A 19686-nucleotide genomic window follows, 5' to 3' on the forward strand; every position below is an offset into this window, starting at 1 on the left:
AATGTCTTTCTTCGGATTCACCCATTCAAGCAAGAATTTTTTTTTTTTCATTACGATTTGATTATTTTTCTTCCTCTACTAACCAAATTCCGTAAGGAAAAGCGCGAACAAATATTTACATTTACAACTTTCAATGTCCCTTTCACTGTCGTTCTAAAACCCCCCCCATCATCTACAAGGTAGGGACAAGGGGAAATATAAATAAAATAAATATATAAATCCTTCACCCAATTTAAACCTCTTTATGTCGACAGTGATAGGAAACGTTAGTTACTACTCTCTGGAGCACCAGAACACCCCCAGGTGACACTCAAGGCCGGTCACTGGCAGCGCACCCAAAAGCAGCAGACTTACCCAAAGACTACGGGTCAACAGTCAGCAGTCAGCAGTGGGCGTCCAGGACGTCGAGAACCTGATGCCTTGTAAAATAGGCAAGCGTGGTTAAGGCTCTCAGTACATGGCCAAGTTAACCGTATTGCCTCCGCTTGGCGGTAGTTGTCACCGGAGTTTGCTGCGTCCGTTCTCTTATTACCTTATTCCGCACAAAGTCAAACCACCGCACACCCAAGATTCTTCTGAGACACCTATTCTCAAAATTCAGTATTTTGCTGTTTTGGGCCCTACTAAGGTGCCACGATTTGCATCCGTAGAGGAGAATAGATTTTATGCAGGCGTTATATAAGCGGCATTTGGTTTTCACTTAGTAAATTTACAATCTCCACACAGCCTTCATACTGTTGAATGTGGTGCCTGCTACTCCTAATCGCACTCCCAGTTATTTTTGAAAGCTGCCATTTTCTGTAGCATATACCAGGTATTTGAAACTCTCGACCCTTTCGACGATTTAGTTTTATAAGAGTAAGAGGATTTTGAGCATCAAGGCACGAAGTATTTTACAGTACATGGGTTTTTGCAATATTTAAATTTAAACTCATGTATGCGGAGTACCTATTTAGCTTATCTACAGTGACCTGAAGACTCCCGAATGAATCGTCAATTATAACCGCATCATCGGCATACTCTAAGTCGCAGTTTTCGGGAGGAGGAGATGGCTATTCCTCGATCTAGTGGAATTAACTTCCTTAAGATGAAGTGTCCATGAGGATTATAAAAAGGAGCGGTGCAAGGACGCAACCTTGATGAACTCCGGTGGTAACCTCAAACCAATATGTGACATTATAAACTAGTGACGATTAGAAAACCTTGTCAACTGGCTCTAAGAACGGGGCAGTTTGCTCGCTACTTTCACGTGCGCTCAGTTGCTGCAAGACTTGTTCTAATAAAACTTCTATTTTTTTTAATCAGTTTTTTTTATTTTAATATCATCCAAACACTTTAGTGTTTGGATGATATTAAAATAAAAAAGTCAGATTGTAAATGGTAACTAAATCTCTCACCGTTCATGCACAATGTAGCTGCAAGACGTGCTGTAACCTAGCTCTTGTCTGCTATAATTTAAATATATCATAATTGGAAACGAGGTACTAGAATCCCAACCGTCCATGCGCTCTGTAGCTGCAAGACGCGTTGGGATATTTATTTATTGTACAGCGCCCTCGAAAAGTATCAACTAGCAGGAACATGCTAGAAAATTGGATTCACAATGTAAATTATGCTGAACAGTATTTTGAGTAGGACTTCGTGGTGTAATGGTCAGCGCGTTTGCCTGAGAGGTCTCGGGTTCGATTCCCGACATAGTTGAAATGAAAAATTTATTTGAAATAGTGTTTTCAGACCAGAATATTTCATAGTCCATGGACTAGTACCTGAAGCGTAAGACTGATCATCTTATCTTAATGTAACAAAAAAAATATTGAGATACGCTGCAATTGGTGTACTAATGCAGTGCCTTATGCATTATTAGGCGGCATCCGTGGTGTAGTGGTCAAGACGCTTGATTCACGCACGGAAGGTTCCGGGTTCGATTCCCGGTGAGAACACAAAAATTAAAATGTGATTTTTCTCAAGCCGGGTGCTCTGTGATGTAATTCACCACTGTAATTAGGCCTCCTGGCCTGTTGTGGTGCAAAAAAAATGTAATGTAATGTAATGTAATTAGGTAGGGAAAGGGAACGATGATGTATTTTGAGTGTTTGTCAAAAATTACGCTTTATGTATCCGACGGTTGAAATACGCTCCAATTCATATATTAATTTAGTGCCCGATACACCACGAGGTGAGTTTTGTAAATAGCCTAAAAATTTTGTGAAATAAAATGGTTTTTACACTACACACTCTCACGCTACAAGTTATAAAGGAGCCATTATATCGGTTGGCTTTGTCTACAATCATTTGGGTATGCTCAAAAATTGTTGACTATATTAACTGGTATAAAAAGAATGAAAATTCAAAAGTTTTTTTAGAAGGTGAAATAATTCAGCCAGATGAACCTCACACACGAGGTTTTAAATATTTTACTACACATAGTCATAAGGTTAAAAAAATGGGAAAATGTGGATGTTTAAACATAGGCATGTTGTGTTAAGTAATTACTTAAACCGGCTAATGACAGGTCAATTAATAACGTCCATATTCCCTTTTTTTAAATATTCACTTTATTTAATTATATTTGTTTGACTCGGAGCCTAAAAATTACAAGCCAAAATTATTAATTTCTCAATCGCTGTGGATTGAAAATTGCGCTTGGTATTGTCAACGCAATCGGCTATGAAAATTCGGTCGGGAATTTTGCTGATTATGTAAAAAGGTTTTTCGCTTGTTACGCGTTATTTCGGATACCCGTTGTGATGGTTCGTCTCTTTTGTACACGTTCGAGGAAAAGGAAACCACTGTGCGACAGATGGACGGAAATGAATATTTTTTATCTATCTTGTTTTAAATGCCAAACAACAGGGTGTTATAAAATTACATTACACTATTTAATATTTAATGCATTTAAGATTTATTTTAGATTTAGTGTAACGTAAGCCGGGATGACGGTCAACATTTGGACATACTCAAAACATTGTTTTTTAAACTGACTGGTGTAAGAAATATTAAAATTGAAAAGTGTTTTCAGGCGTTGCCTCACAGGTGAAATATTTAATCCCGGTTAATCTCACCGACATCAATAAAGGTATCAGCTCTTTCGCTTCACAAATGTCAACAGATGGAAGAGTATAAAAATAAGTGTTGTTATTCCAAGATCGTTCAATGATCTCCCGCAAACCATCAACATGAAAGATCTTTGATTGAAAAAAAAAACAGGAAAAATACCTGATTAATACTTTAAAGCGACAGTTAAAAGAGAAAAAAAAATACAAGTGTGTTAAATGAACCTGTCCTAAAAATAGTGTCCCACCGAAAAGTATTTAGACTTAGTGGGTAATTAATTATAATGCATTAGTTACTTAAGGTACTAAACCAAAATGTGAAACTAATTTTAATTTGTTGCAACAGAGAGGGAAAACATTTTCCAGAAGATATATTGGAATTCTTGTACGGGGGGCTTATGACTTGTCAATGGCTGGTTTATTTATTCATATTTTTCTTTTACAAACTATAATTAATAATAAAAATAATGCGACCTCACTGGGGTTACCCGTGCCGAGGACACATAAGAATGTACTTTTTTTAAATGTTTTTACATTAGAGAATAAACAAACATGACTAACTTAATAAACAGAGATAAATTAACAAAATATTCAGACAGTTTAAAAACTAGGTATATATATGCAACTATATTATTTATATTACAAAACGCACAATAAAAATAACAAAAACCTAACATAAGATATACACTTGTTTAAGTGGCCACTTAACACGCTGTGTAATATTCACCATTCTGCCCATGTTTAAACATCCAAATTTCTTCATCTCTTCCATCTGTTGACTTTTGTGAAGTAAGAGCTGAAACCTTTATCATGTGGGAGAGATTCATCCGGCTGAATAAATTCCCCTACTAGGCAACGCCTGAAAACAATTTTCCATTTTTTTATACTTCTATTTTTACTGGGTAGTTTATTCAACAATGTTTTGAGTATGTCTAAATGCTTGCAGACTGGCTGGATTTAATTTTGAATTATTTATATTATTTTTTGTATTGTACACCATTTTTTGAAAAGGACCTAAATTATATTGTTTTTGTATTTGTAACAATTAATATAGTGTAAAGTTTCCGCAAACCAAGTTTTAAAAAAAATCTATTTATAAAAAACGTAAAAATTGCATTTTTCAAAAAAAAATGATAAAAGCGCCGTCTGTGGATTTTGGATTTTCATATTTTCTTTAGGAATTAAAAAAAAAAAAATACCAAAAACGCTGTTCTGCAGCACCGAAACGAAAACTAACCAATAAGAGATCAAAAGCCCTGTAAATGCCAAAACATTCATATTCCCTTCTCAAAAGTGTTTTCACTCTCTGTTGCGATGAATTAAGAGCAAAATATGATTATTTTTCTATCCAATGCGGGCCCTTTTGTCTACAATACAATATTCAAAAGGTCCATGTTTCTCAATTTCATTTAATTCATTTATTTTTCATTTACATTGAGAACATTAGAGTATTTAATTCAATCTTAATACATAACAGATTGATTAAATAGAAAAAATATAATTAAAAGTCATGTAAAATGAATATTTTGGTACAAATTGAACGAAAAACAATGTTTTTAAAACACTAGTCCATAAATGGATTGGTAAAAAAAATAGACAGGAAGCTAAAGAATATGTTACATGAATCAAAATATAATTTTAAGTTCTTGAAAGTCCTTTCTCGTTTAATTAATGTAGGTATGTTTAAGAATCTTTTTTCATATTTATTTTTTTAATTTTTACACAACAATTGATGTGAAAGTATGTACTATTATGTATAAAATAAATAATACACTGACACTCCGGAACGTGCCTGTGGGCCAGTGGAGTGGCAACATCCATAAATAAAAAGAAAATTATATTGAATGTATCTATTGTATAATATGTATAATGTATAAGGGGTGCGAGGCTGTGAAAGTGAAGTGATGTTTCGGAAAAAACTTAAAACCCACTTGTTCTCTAAATTATTTGAATAAATCCGTAGCACGTGACAGCAAAATAAATTATTTTAATTAAATTACAAATTTAAAAGCTTCAATTAAATTAACTTAACAATAGAATCACCATGTAAAGCGCCCTTGAGGTATTTTATTACGAAAATGGCGCTATATAAGTTATCCATAATTAATTAATTAATCATTTTCTTTTGTAAACAATGTATTTGTATTCTATATTGGATTAAATAAAAAATATACATTACAATTTGGAATATTGCCTTCCTAAGAGAAATCCCACTGTCATAAAATATAATATATCGACATCTGGGCTGGTATTCCGAACGCGTTTACAGCGCGCTATAATGCGTATTCAGTACGTAAAAACGCGCTATACCGCGCTATAATTTCGATTGGAATACCAGCCCTGAGGCGATACTATTAAATAAAACGATTGCTCTACCTGCCGGGATAATCATTGGCAGGTTAGTTCTGCATAATTTTTTTATGATTTCATCCAGTTTTCTTGCAGTATGTATAAGCTTTCATATGCTAAATCTAAAGTAAAAGGGCTTCTCACTTTCTCCGAATTATTAATATATTTTTAAAGAAACCCTCAATTCTGAAAAGTAATTTACGGGTGTGATTTCAGATATTTGAACCAGAGTAGAAAATATTACTCATTTTATCAAAGGGCATTAAACAGAAAGTATAATAATCTATTATATATGCCTCGGTAGAAAAATGATAAGCCCCAAACTAGAGAAGATGTAAAAATCACACCCAAAATAACATGAAAATTTCGGTATCTTTAGCGAATCTAACCGTTCAAACTGTAACACATTTTTTTATGACATTACATCCATATTTTTACTTATTTTTGTATCTCGCAAATTTGGCCACATAACCGAGTATCGCACGCAACTACACTGGCTCAGTATCAGGCATAGAAGAAACATTCACATTCTATCACTTCTTCACAATATTTTAAATAATCCCACTTTGCCTGTTTATCTGAGAGAGCTCATCCAACCTCTTTCGCAACACGGACATCTCTTCGTTCTAGTAACGAGAGAACCCTTTTAATACCCTGTCATCGCTCTAATTTTTTTGCCTCCTCTTTCACAGTAGTAGCCGCTCGATTTTGGATTAATCTACCCACTAATGTTAGAGACGCCCCTTCTTTATTTACATTTAAGTCAAGATTGAAATGTCACTATCTAAATATTTAAATTGTTCCTTTATCCTTCTTCTTTCCTTCCCATTCCCTCTCCTCTCTTCATAGTAAAGTGTTTTTTTATATATATATATATTATTTTTTTTAATCTTTGCTTTTAATTTTTATGTAAAATTGTAAGATTCAATATGTCCATGTATTTATAATTTTCTCAAACTGAACGGTTTGGGTAGGTAGGAAGAAATTGCCTTAAGGCAATATGCCCGCCCTTTTATGTATATTTATTGTATATGTATATAAAGTGTCAAATCTTTTAGCTTTTCTTATGTTATCTTTAATTTTAACTAAATTTACATACTTATGTTTCACTGCTGCACTTGAATGTAATTTCTAATACATGTAAAAGCCCGTAGGGCGTGTAAATTAATAAATAAATAAATATTTGTTCGATTCTTCCATTTGCTAATTTTTTCAAGTCTAGACTTTCAGACAGCATGAAAAAAATAGGACAATCTCGGACGCTAAAAAATGAACTGAAAATGTGCATATGGCGAGAGTGAGACACATTTTAAAAACCTGAAATCTCATTGTTTTAATATTAACCTTAAAACCGTAGGCACAATTATCACGGATATTTTAAGACACATAGTACAAAATTTGTGTGATTTGAAATCCTTGTTTTTCTTTTTAAAAACAAAAATTAAAGTTTTTGCTTCGATCGCATTTTCACATTGTGTATCTCTAAATCATCAGAATGAAATTTATTTAAATTTATTTCAACAGAGAGCGAAAACATTTTTGAGAAGGAAATATGGAATTCTAGGCATTTACAGGGCTTTCTGACCTGTCATTGGCTGGTTTAAGTGGCCTTTTTACACACTGTGTAACATTCACCATTCAAACCAAGTAAGTATATCTTTTTTCAGAAATACCGTAGTTTTAATCTAATGTTTATTTACTTTATTTTTTTGAGTGGCTCGATTGTGAAGAAAGATGTATTAAATAGATTTATTAAATGGTTTTCTTAAAGAAATCATTCACAACTCTCTTATAATTGAGTTTATAAATATCGAACGAAGATATATCTACAACAATCCACCATAGTGCCCACGTGGACGTACTAGCTTCTGAATTAAATCGGAGTTTTTTGACAAAGTTTTATTGTAATAATGAGGACTTTTTTTAATTTGAACAGTACTAAAATGATCATATGTTTTTCTCTACTTTGTTGTAGAACATTTTTCTTTAAATTGGGTGGACATATTTACATAAATTAGCAACGTCGTTAAGAGTACAGGTAAACGTCGTTTTACGCCGGGGTTTCGTTCCGAGAGACACCGGCGTAAAAGAAATCGGCGTAAAATGAACACAAATATAATGGAAGATATAAGCTTAGGTTCCGTGTCAAAATTCTAAGAACAATCTAACATGTTTATTTAATACATATCCCATGTATGTTCTATATAAATTATAAATGTATTTATATTAAATTCGTTTACAAAATAAATACTAATCTCTTGATATAAATTATGAATTTTTTCATAATAAATACTAACTCACCAGTTCGTCGGTACTAAATTAAATTATCACACTTAAAAAAAAAATCCAATTTCATTTGCTTTGATTGTTGCTTCCTTTCTTGCAGAATCATAGCACAAACTACAAATATTTAAATATTCTTTTAATTTTAATGATAATAAAATAAAATATATAAGCATACCTTTTGTTTTTCTTAAAAACAAAATGAAAACTAACTCGGAAACAATTTTACACACACAATAGGCTCGCGTACACGGTAATGGAATAAAACAACCCGTAAAAGTGTCTGCTATTAGAATCGCGGCGCCTACTGTCGTCTGGGGTCGGCCGAACCGGGGAATCCCTCGCCGGCTCCAACCTGCGTAAATCAAACCGGCGCAAAACGGCGTTTACCTATGGTTCGTTTTTATTAAAATATTTTTTCATATATTTTTAAGAAACTTTTCCGTACAATTTAATGCTCTTTTTTATAAGAATTTTTTTTACCAAAGTGCCGAAGTTCCTCATTGGCACGTCCAGTACATTCTGCTCTCTAGTGGCATATAGTAAAAAATAATTAACTGAGAATCTCAAATCGTTACTTGATTAGTATTCTCGTGAACCAAACCGTGTTCAGAATTGTATACCTAAATTTAGTTTACCAAAGGCACAAGAGTCACCTGAAGTTTTCTAGAATTGTATTTGGATGCAAAGGTCACATTGGCCAACTTCGTGGCAGAGAAAAACACTATTGAAACAAAAATACAAATTGCGTTTACGCATTAACCCAACGCCTCTAATATGGGAAACAAAGAAACAATATTAAACGCGAACGCCCCTTTCGGGGACGCTGTGAACTTACAAACGTGAGCGGCCCTCAAAAGGATCACCTTTTCATAGAGAACTTACGTGACAACTTAAAATTTGTTAATAAGATTATCAAACTAAACCAAAAACTTTCTTTGTCAATTTTTATATATCGTATATATCAACAATATTTTGAGTTTGTCCAAATTTTTGTAGACAAGGACTGGATTCAACTCCCTGGGGAGCTGTTTATATTAAAATATTACAACATGTAGGTGAAATAATTCAATTAGATGAATCTCACCCGCATAAATAAAGGTTTCAGCTCTTTAGCTTCACAAACATCAACAGATGAAAGAATTGAAGGAATATGGATGCTCAAATATAGGCAGAATGGTGAATGTTACACAGTGTGTAAAGTGGCCACTTAAACCAGCCATTGACAGGTCATAAGCCCTGTAGATGCCTAGACTTCCATATTACCTTCTCTTAAATGTTCTTCATCTCTGTTGTAATATTTTATCGTATATATGTTGGATAATTAGTACACCGCCATTTTTGTGAAAATAACCCCAAGGGCGCTGTACAATAAATAAACATCTCAGCACGTCTTGCAGCTACAGAGCACATGGACGGTTGGGATTCTAGTTCCTAGTCCCCAATTATGATATATAACAATTATGATATATAGGAGCTAGATTACAACACATCTTGCAGCTACAGAGCGCATGGACAGCAAGAAATCTAGCCCCTATTTACTTTTTTTTATTTTATTTTATTTGACAATGAAGTTTAGAAATTAAATTATATTTTAAAAATCGAAATAAAAAACAAATTTATAAAAATAGAAGTTAGATAACTACAAGTCTTGCAGCTACTGAGCGCATGGACGGTTAAAATTCTAGACTTCATTTACTCAATTTAGATATTTGATAGTCGATAACGTTTACAAAATATGATTTATATATACTACCTATCATTACAAATAGTCTTGCAGCTACAAAGCACATCGTCGAGTGGAATCGCATAATATTTTCGTCAGCAACATAATAATGATTTATATTATTATTATCATTATGGATAACTTATAAAGCGCTATTTTAGTAATATAATACCTCGAAGGCGCTTTAAGAAGTGATTATATAAAGAAATAAATTTAATACCAACTTTTTTAATTTGTAATTTAAGAAAAACAATGTACTTTGTTATCACATGCTAAGGATTTATTCAAATGATTTAGAGAACAAGTGGGTTTTAAGTTTTTTCCGCAACATCACTTCACTCTCACAGCTTTGCACCTCTGCTGGGAGAGCATTCCATGCCGTAGGGCTTGCGACGGCAAATGCGCGTTCGCCGAATTCAGTGCGCTGTTTGCGTAAAGGTATAATAACTTTTCCTCTCGACGTAGATGTAGCTGATCTAAGCGTAAGACGTCTGTCAGCTAGTTCATCTGGAATGCAGAGTTCCCTTAGATATTCCGGAGCAAAGCAGTGTAGTGACTTATTCATAACCCAACAGAGTTTGTATTCCACGCTCTTGGGAAAACGTAGCCAGTGTAATTCCCGAAGTAGTGGAGTGATATGACCAAACCAAAGATTAAAAAAATAAGTCTCGCTACGGCATTCAATATAGACTGTAGGCGTGTCATTTTATTATATTATCAGCTGTTTGATTTTAGTTTTGTATTTAAAAAATAACTCCGCGTGTGGCGTCAGAGGTTCTCTTCCGCTTCTCCATAACTGATTCATATAAACCAGTGACGTTGTTCAGAGTAGTTCGTTTTTATAAAACTATTTTTTATTATTGTTTTTTGTACATTTTCGGAAAACTTTGCCGTACAATTTAATGTTCCAATTTTTGCCGCGCGCAAGTAAACATTTATTGTATCTAATTCCCCGTAGGGCTGAAGTTCCTCATTGAAAACCGTTTTCACAAAGCGAAATATCTTCAAAAAACCTAAATATGTATTTTGAAGTAAATCGATTCTTCTATATGAGATGTACCGTTATAAAATTTTGTCAAATCGATATATGTGCGAAGTTGTAGCGAGTCGAATTGTATCGGATTATTATTTAATTAAACAAACAAACAAACAAACAAACAAACACAATTGTGTAATAATATGAAAATATTTCAGAAATAACATACCTATGCGTAAACATATAAAACAAAAAAAAATCATAATGATTTCACGTAAAAGTAAACTTATATTGTAATGTTTGTGTTTTCTTAACTTTTTTATTTATTTGTTTGCTAATTTATTTATTTATTATTTTAATATTTTTTTTATCTTTTAATTATTTTTTATGGTTGACGTATTTGTATTTAACAAATTACAACAAGTATGGAGAATACCTTAAATAAGGGAATATGGAAGTCTAGGCATTTACGGGGCTTATGACCTGTCATTGGCTGGTTTAAGTGGCCACTTTACAAACTGTGTAACATTCACCATTTTGCCTATGTTTGAACATCCATATTTCAAAACAAACATTTTGGCAAACTCAAATATTGTAATGAAACCAACTGGTCCAAGAAGAAGTTTAAAAATTGAAAAATTGTTTTCAGGCGTTGCCTAGTATGTGAAATAATTCAGTCAGATGAATCTCTTCACAACAATAAAGGTTTCAGCCCTTTACTTCACTAAAATCAACAAATTTAAAAAAAAAGAAAAATTGTCTTCAGGCGTTGCCTAGTATGTGAAATAATTACTTCACAACAATAAAGGTTTTAGCTTTTTAATTTCTCTAAAATCAGCAAATGGAAGAATTGAAGAAATATGGATGTTCAAACATAGGCAAAATGGTGAATGTTACACAGTGTGTAAAGTGGACACTAAAACCAGCCAATGACAGGTAATAAGCCCCGTTAATGCCTAGACTTCCAGATTCCCTTATTTAAGGTATTCTACATCCTCGTTGTAATTTCTTAATCTTAATAACTCCCGAGGGGGTGAAATCCAGTCTTTTGTCTCCAAACATTTGGACAAACTCAAATATTGTATTTTTATTTATTTTTTGTCGGGCTCTAAGAAATTGCTAGGGGCAATTAGTCCGCCATTGATACATTAAAAAAAATAATTAAAAAAACAAATATTTATTTGTTTAATAGCCGCCCAGAAGGCTTTTACAATAAACAGTTAAAAGTACATAAAGAATTTTAGAAAATAACATAAAATAAAATCATAACTATTAAGCTAAAGTGTAATTAATTGTTTTATTTTGTATTTATGACATTGCATATTATTGTTAATATTTTTTATTTTATTTATAAGCAGTTCACAATGGAGTCTTGGTTCCGACCCTGATGTATACGAACGAAGTGTGGACTTGGAAAAACAGGTATGAAAGTAGGCTGAATGGTGTCAAAATGCGATCTCTCAGGTGAATGTGTGATAAAACTATGTCGATAGATGCACAAATGTTGAGACCCGTTTATTATGTAAGGCTAAGATAAGAATTATCGACAAACTCAAGAAAGGGGTGCTGTGTTGGGTTGGACACGTAGAGCGAAAGAACGGCTAAAAGGATTTACGACGCGAATATTGATGGATGCAGAAAACGAGGAAGACCGAGAAAGACATGACATGACCGGACACAAGTCTGAAAAATAAGCGTGCGTCCATGAAATAATGTATGTACGTCAAAGCTGTAATGCTGGAAGAAACATTTGGTAAATTGTTAAGGAGAGCGGTTTGAAGTTGTAAAACTGTTTCAAATGTATCTCTCGAAGTAAAAACCAAATTTATTGCTGTTTTTTTGGATTTGTAGGCTTTTGATAAGAATATTTCAGAAAAAAAAACATTTGAAATGTGGACTATCAAATAACTATGGGACTTCAATGTTTTTTGTTCTAACCGCCCGGCCCGCGCCCTAATTCCTCCCCGGACTTTAGTATTAAAAGTAATGTAGAATATCGAATGCAAAACAATGTATTTATAGAACTTTCTTTAGGCAAAAACATTAAATTACGTGCCATTAATTAAAACATCAATTATTTATGCAAATAACAGGTAAAAATAAATTTAATGACATGGTATTAATAGCAATAAACCAGTAATTAAAAGTAAATAGTACGTGAAAAAAGCAAAGTAAAATAATGAAACTAACGTCAAAAGAAATGATATAATGGTTAAGTATGGTTTATTATGACAATAAGATTTAATCTTGTGCAAAATCCCTCGCTACGTCAGAGGTAGTTTGTTATAAAATTGAGGAATTATTTCGGTATCCACTGCTTTAATACCAGCAAACCGTTGAATTTTGTTGAAAGCGCGATTGTTATTACTGCACTACTGGTGTTTTAGAACAAGCTATTTCAGTATTGGTATGCCAAAGGACTCCAATGTTTTTAGCATTAATAGAATCTGAATATATGAACAAAATGACATTCATAACGCAATTTTGCAAAAAAATGTGATTTCCAGCTTTTCAGCTTTAAGGTAGAGATGTAGGTATTCAATGTAAAGGAAGCGAAGTCTGTGTTCAAGAACAGAGTGCTGTGGCGTTTTATCCACCGGAAAACGGCATGGTGGTTTGTTTGTGTTTGTTTGTTTGTACAGGCCTTAAGACCTGTAACTGTCTAGATTTCCACAAATCACTAATAGTGATATCTATCAAAAAAGCCAAAAGCAAAAAAAATATCTAGTTTAGTTGTATATTGTAATTGGAGCCTGTAACGTCAACAACCTGAAGAAGTACTAAACAATGGCCAAAATACTACCTGGACCGGGTCTACTATAACATTATCATACCTGTTCTGTTGCAACGCGCTCAGTTGGCAGCAAAAAATATGCATATTGTTCAATAAATAATTGATAAGTCACTGACTGTTGAATGAGGTCAAAAATAAATATAAATACTGATCAAAACGGTGATATTATTATCTCGAATTCGTATTAACTGTGACAATAAAAAAAGCGAGGAATCAAACGTACAAAATCACAACAAAAAAGCAGTCGGATAACGATGTCATTAACGACATCTATTGATACTCTTTTGAAGCTTTGAAATTGGTGCGTTTAATATTGGTGTGTTTCCACGCTAAAAACACGAGATTTCAAAATTATTAAATATTTAAATAAAAACTGGGTTTGCAATCACAAAAAAACTCATTAGAATTAAATGTGTATTTGAATCTTACCTTTAGATCCGCTTTCGTGTCCCTTATCCATGCCGATGTCCCCGATTCTCTGCATTATCGACGCACTCTCATAGCCAAGACTCGAATCAATATAGTCGTTTGAAAGTGGTTCCTGCTTGATGCCGCTAGGTGACGACGCCAGCTTCTCAGCGAGCAGCGGATTGGCGGACGCGATGTTGTGAAACTTTCCCGCGCTGTTCAAATTCTGACAGTTGGACAGCGGGTTCTGGAAAGAATTTCTCAAGATGGCGGAAGCGGTGCTGAGGTTTTGTAATCTCTGGCAGTTGAGCTGTCCGTTCTGCATCTGCAGCATTTGATGGTTTGAGTTGGAGAGTAACATCGTAGAGTTTTGGTGATTGCTGATATGAGATTGGGGCACGTTGTTGTTTTCTTCTTGCTGCAATAAAAAAACAATGTCCATTAGGAAAATAAGACAATTTTATGCTTACTCTCATTGAAGTGTCTTATATAGTTAAAAAAAATTAACATATTTGTTGACTTGTAGAATATTATTTTTAAAAATACAGCCATTTTGGTTTTTTGTAAGTACCGCAACAGGCCAAGAGGCCCAATCGCAGTGGTTAATAAAAAAATATCGCATACTACGAATATCGATAAAAATATATTAAATGGATTTAGAATAATTAATTGTATTTTCAAAATCAATATGGATATTGTGGAGAAAAGAAATGTCCTATATAGTTGGACAATTTATATAGCGCGATTTTTGTAAAAATCATCTCAAGGGCGCTGTACAATAAATAAGTATCCCTGAACGTCTTGCAGCTACAGAGCGCATGGACGATTGGGATTCTAGTTCCTCCTTTCCAATTATGATGTATTTCAATTTTAACATATATGAGCTAGGTGACAGCACGTTTTGCAGCTACAGAGCGCATGGACGGTAAGTAATCTAGTCCCTATTTATATTTTGCTTTAATTTGACAATGAAGTATAGTGTAAGTAATGATATGAAAATAAAAACATTAAAATACTCATTTTTGAAATAGAAGTTAGATTATAACAAGTCTTGCAGCTGCTAATCGCATGAACTGTTGAAATTTTAGACTACATTTACAAAATTTATGGTTGATAACATTTACATATTGAAGCAAGATTACCAATCGTCCGGCAGCTACAAAGCGCATGAACGAGTGGAATTCTAGCAACTGTAAATTATATCAATAAATTTACAAAAAATAAACATTATGATGAGTAGATAATTTGCCAAGTGTTCATGCAAAAAAGCAAACAATAAATAAATAAAGCACTGTTTCAGTATTATGGTTAACGAAATAATGAAATATATCCGAAGGGTAGCTATTGTTGACTGTAGTTATCATAGCCGGACATGTGGCAAACAGTCTGCTCGCTTATTCCTAGAACTGCTGTAACCGAGGAATGTTGCGTATTGTTCAGGGATGTTGCGTGTAAAAAAAATAATTTAAAAACTGTGTTTTTATTACTAAGTTACCTTGATCTCAATGTCCGCGCATCCCGCCGCGTTGACGATGCCGGACGCCAGGTCCGTGAAGAAGTTGTCGAGGAAGGCCGCCTCGCCCAGCTGCTTCAGGAGCTCATCCGCGTCTCCCTGCAGAGGGGGCGACTCCTCGGACATGGAGCCCGCCGCCCCCGCAGCGCCGCCGCCCCCCGGGGAGCATTGCCCCCCCGCTACGGCATCCTGCGAAGAGTTAACGGTTAAATGCCAGACACATTCCACAAAATTTGTTGTCTTTTTGTAAATAAAAATATGCGGGAACTTCGTGATAGACGGTTTCAAACGAACACGGTCCAAATTGTTCCTATATTTAAGATAATATTATTTAGTTGTGTCTAAATGCTCTTAACGTTTTATTATTTACCTGACTGATGCCCTTTAGAGGGTGAAAGCGATAATCGGTCAAATAAATAAGTGGAAGCCAACCAAATTTTAAAATTTACAACTTAAAAATGTATCAAAAGTATTTTGAATTTGGTGACATATTTTTATCCCAGGTTTCTAACCATTTTGTTTAGCCTTTTCTCCAACCAATACATTTATCTAAATTTCAAACCATTCCATTTATCCGAGTTTCGAGTACTGAACGCGACTTGGAGAAATAATAACGACATTTATTATTTTAATATAATAATACCTGTAAGCATGATGATAGGTCCACCATCCTCCCGTCATTGTCAGGGCACCAGAGGAGATCGTCGTCCAAAAATGGCATCGCCAGGGCTCCCAAAGGGCCCAGCACATGTGTTCCCGCCAATTTAAATTCTATCAGAAAGAGCTGACGCGAAATCACACGCCGAGCTCTATCGACAATATTCTGAACTAATCACAAGTAGTTTCACTATTCATTCACAGATGTCACTGGTACAAAATAGGTAACAATTTAACTAGTTTATTTATATGCGTTACAAAAGTGTAAAATTTCGATTAACGATTAGTAAATAGCAAATTTGGCATCAACGGACGGAGTTACCACGAATAATATAATTATTTAACTTTAAGTAATAGGTGAACACATTCTGACACAATTTTAATTCGTATTTATATATTTACTAATATTATTTTGAACACTGTTTTCGTTGGGCGTGAATGATTATTGTTACGAGTTTCCTTTGCAGCGTTATCTTACACCGTTCATCCACCGCTTTCTCAAAAGCGACCTGAAAATTAAAAGGAATATAAATTAAATTTCTTTACATAATAATAACAATGCCATTATATTGGAAGGCTCAGATTAGCGCTATCGACAAATCCACCAAAGAAGTACTGCGTCGATTTGGACATGAAGAGCGAATGGACGGCGAAAGAACTTAAAGGATTTACGATGCGAACGTTGTTTGATACAGAAAACGAGAAATACCGTCTTCTTGAAACAAATACTTGAAGACAGACATATCAAAAGTCGAAATAATCGTCGAATAAAATAATAAAGGGTTTATCAATGAATGAGTGAATGAGAATCAACATGTCTGAGGGGTCGATGATGGCTGTTAGATAGCCAACACAAGTCCCTATTTAAATTGGCATTTTGTTTTGTTAATTGAATTTTGAAGATCCTCATTATTTGTTTAAATCATTTCTTTAGACATCGTAAATACAATGTTTTATATCGTCTTTTACTATTTTTTTCTTCTTCAATGTTTTTTCCTATGTTTTGACTGTCTCTTATTATGTTTTTCCCTATGTTTTTTTTTCTTGCAATGTTTTTTCCTATGTTTTTCCTGTCTGTTATTATGATTTTTCTGCAGCTTTTTATCTAAAATGTTTTTTCCTATGTGTACTATTTTTTTCTAAAAATACTGTGATATGTGATACAATGTTTTAATATGTTCAAATGCTTGCAGACTGGCTCCTTTACTTCACAAAAGTCAGCAGATGGAAGAATTGAGGAAATGTGGATGTTTAAATATGGGCAGAATGGTGAATGTTACACAATGTGTACAGTGGCCACTTAAACCAGCCAATGACAGGTCATAAGCCCTGTAAATGCCTAGACTTCCATATAACCATCTCAATAATGTTTTCCCTCTCTGTTGCAATAAATTTAAATACTGTTTTTAATTTGTTTTTTTTTGTATTGATTTGTTATTATTGTGTTTATGCTTTGACTGTCTCTAGGTAAGTAACCCTAGAGACAGTCAAAGCAACTTTGTATAATGTTATGTATATGATATGATAATTAAATATAACTGTTGTGATGGAAAACATTCAAAAGAAGAAATATGGAAGACTAGGAATTCACATAGATTTCGACCCGTCATTAGCTGGTTTTTGTGGCCACTTTACTGACTATGTAAAAAAAATATTCTGCCTGTGTTCAAATAATTCGTAAATCTAATGTTTTACTGTAAAGTACAGTAAAAGAGCTGAAACCTTTATTGACGGAGGTAAGATTTATCCGAATGATTTTACCTACTAAGCAACGCCGGGAAATGCTTTTCTTTTTCTTTTATATTACTCTCTCGAAAACGTCCTGTATATATTGTCACATACTCGTACATAAATATAATAATTCAATTATTGAAATTTAACAGAGAGAGAAAACACTTTTGAGATTTACAGGGATTATAACCGTCATTAGCTAGTTTGTGTGTTAAAAATATATGTTACCTGGCTATATCCCTGTGAATATCAAACCTCCTGGGCCAGGTCATGAGGGAAAATACCCTTACAGCCAGTTTCAAGCTCCTTGTACCTCCTGAAACAACAAAAAAAACAAATATATTAATTTAAAACGCAAATGACATTAATTAAATGTAACATGTTATATTGTCACAGGAGAGAAAACCTGCGTCCCGGGGCACATTATGTATTTTATTTTTATTTTTCTCATAAAAACAAAACACATTATGGAATTTATACAATAGTTTCAATGTGTCGGTAGAAATATATTTAAATAAAATGTGTCTCAATTACATTATGAGGATAACTTTTATTATAACATAATAGTATTTATGCTAACTACTTGTTTTAGTGTATGAGTGTTATTATTGTACATGTAAGGGTGGGTAAGGGTGTGTGTATATGTGCATGGGTGTATGTGACAAAGTGTAGTGAATATAAGTGGACTTATTGAACAATAATTATCAAAAATTATCTGTTTTTTTTAAACCTTAATGAGGAAACCTATCAACCACCTTATCGATCGATATAAATTTTTTAAGAACATTCTGACCTAATATCCTAATTTAAAAATATGTAAAAAAATCCAAAAAATAATATAAATAATAATTTTAAAAACATACATATAAGTACTCATAAATATGATTACATTTAAGTATATATATATATGTATTTTTTTGGTGGCTTATTTCAGTACAAGCTGTTCTTTAGAATGTCCTTCCTGTCATTTTTTTCATAAAAGACACTCCACCCCCTGCTTGTTTTTAGGAATTTCTGAAACATCATTATAATTCCCTTAAATTAAATTCAACCCTTCCTTCTACTATTTCCTACGCTTTTCTTTTTGTTATCATTCGTTTTATTATATTATATAATGTGCAAATAAACCATCACACCGTTTCTCCATTAAGGTTACCAAAAAATAATAAATAAAATTACCAAAAGTATGTAATAAGTATAGACATAGAACTCTCAAATATTTAGTACCTAGAATTTTTAATTTATTACCAAAAGAACTCAAATTTAACTCACATTGTAACAAGAGCAAAATAAGAGAGTGGCTACTCGATCAAGAGTTTATATATGAATAGTAGCTTAGGTGTAAATATTTAAATTTTTTATATATTTTCTTGTATTTAAAAAATACATTTATATATTATTATTTGTATAAACATGTTTATTCTGATCTTTCCGGCTGTTAATTTTTATCTGTTATTCATTGTTTTTATAAATGTAAATAATATTATTAAGTTAGTATAAATATAATCTTCACCAACAAGCTACAAAAAGTGGCTTGGTGGGATTTTAGTTTTAGTAAAAATATAACAAGTGAATTTATATATTAAACTCTCATGTGGTAAAAATTAGAAGTGTTTCATTTTAAATAAATTCGAAATCATATATTTTTGCAATTTTGAAACGCAGTTATTTTAAAATCGCGTAATTAAAAAATAAACTAAATAAACATTAGATAAAAACAGTCACTTTCTAAGGTACTTCTGATGAAAGAAAACATGATTACAAATTTAAAATTTCGACTATCCTATAAAGTGAAATGTGTTTTAATGATTTAAATATAATATGTTGAAAAGGTAAGAAATTGAAAAACAAACCTGAAAATTCATTTTGTAAAATAAATAAAAGCTGTCAAAATTACATATTTTGTAGTATTTTTTTTAAATTCTAGATTGAATTATGCCATAATTATACATTTTATTAAACTCAAAACCATTTTAACATATTAAAACAGAGATGAAGAACATTTAAGAGAAGGTAATATAGAAGTCTAGGCATCTACAGGGCTTATGACCTGTCAATGGCTGGTTTAAGTGGCCACTTTACACACTGTGTAACATTCACCATTCTGTCTATATTTGAACATCTGTATTCCTTCCATTCTTTCATCTGTTGATGTTTGTGAAGTTAAAGAGCTGAAACCTTTATTTATGCGAGTGA

At 33.0% G+C, this 19686-nt stretch overlaps 1 protein-coding gene across 1 annotated transcript in view; it reads right to left on the minus strand.

Moving 5' to 3' along the window:
- Positions 1–19686, minus strand: part of LOC148283550 (uncharacterized) — a 304823-nt gene that overhangs the window by 40760 nt on the left and 244377 nt on the right. Inside the window, exons 3-6 of the mRNA XM_088243686.1 lie at positions 17719–17806; positions 15746–16268; positions 15085–15291; positions 13611–14007 (exon numbers count right to left, since the gene is read on the minus strand). Coding sequence (XP_088099812.1) covers positions 13611–14007; positions 15085–15291; positions 15746–15823 — 682 coding nt within the window. The 5' untranslated portion in view covers positions 15824–16268; positions 17719–17806. The remainder of the gene's footprint in view (positions 1–13610; positions 14008–15084; positions 15292–15745; positions 16269–17718; positions 17807–19686) is intronic.

Source organism: Micrasema longulum, unplaced genomic scaffold (genome assembly GCF_059751315.1).
Source record: "Micrasema longulum isolate JH-2025_06_02 unplaced genomic scaffold, ASM5975131v1 h1tg000224l, whole genome shotgun sequence".
Taxonomy (NCBI): domain Eukaryota; kingdom Metazoa; phylum Arthropoda; class Insecta; order Trichoptera; family Brachycentridae; genus Micrasema; species Micrasema longulum.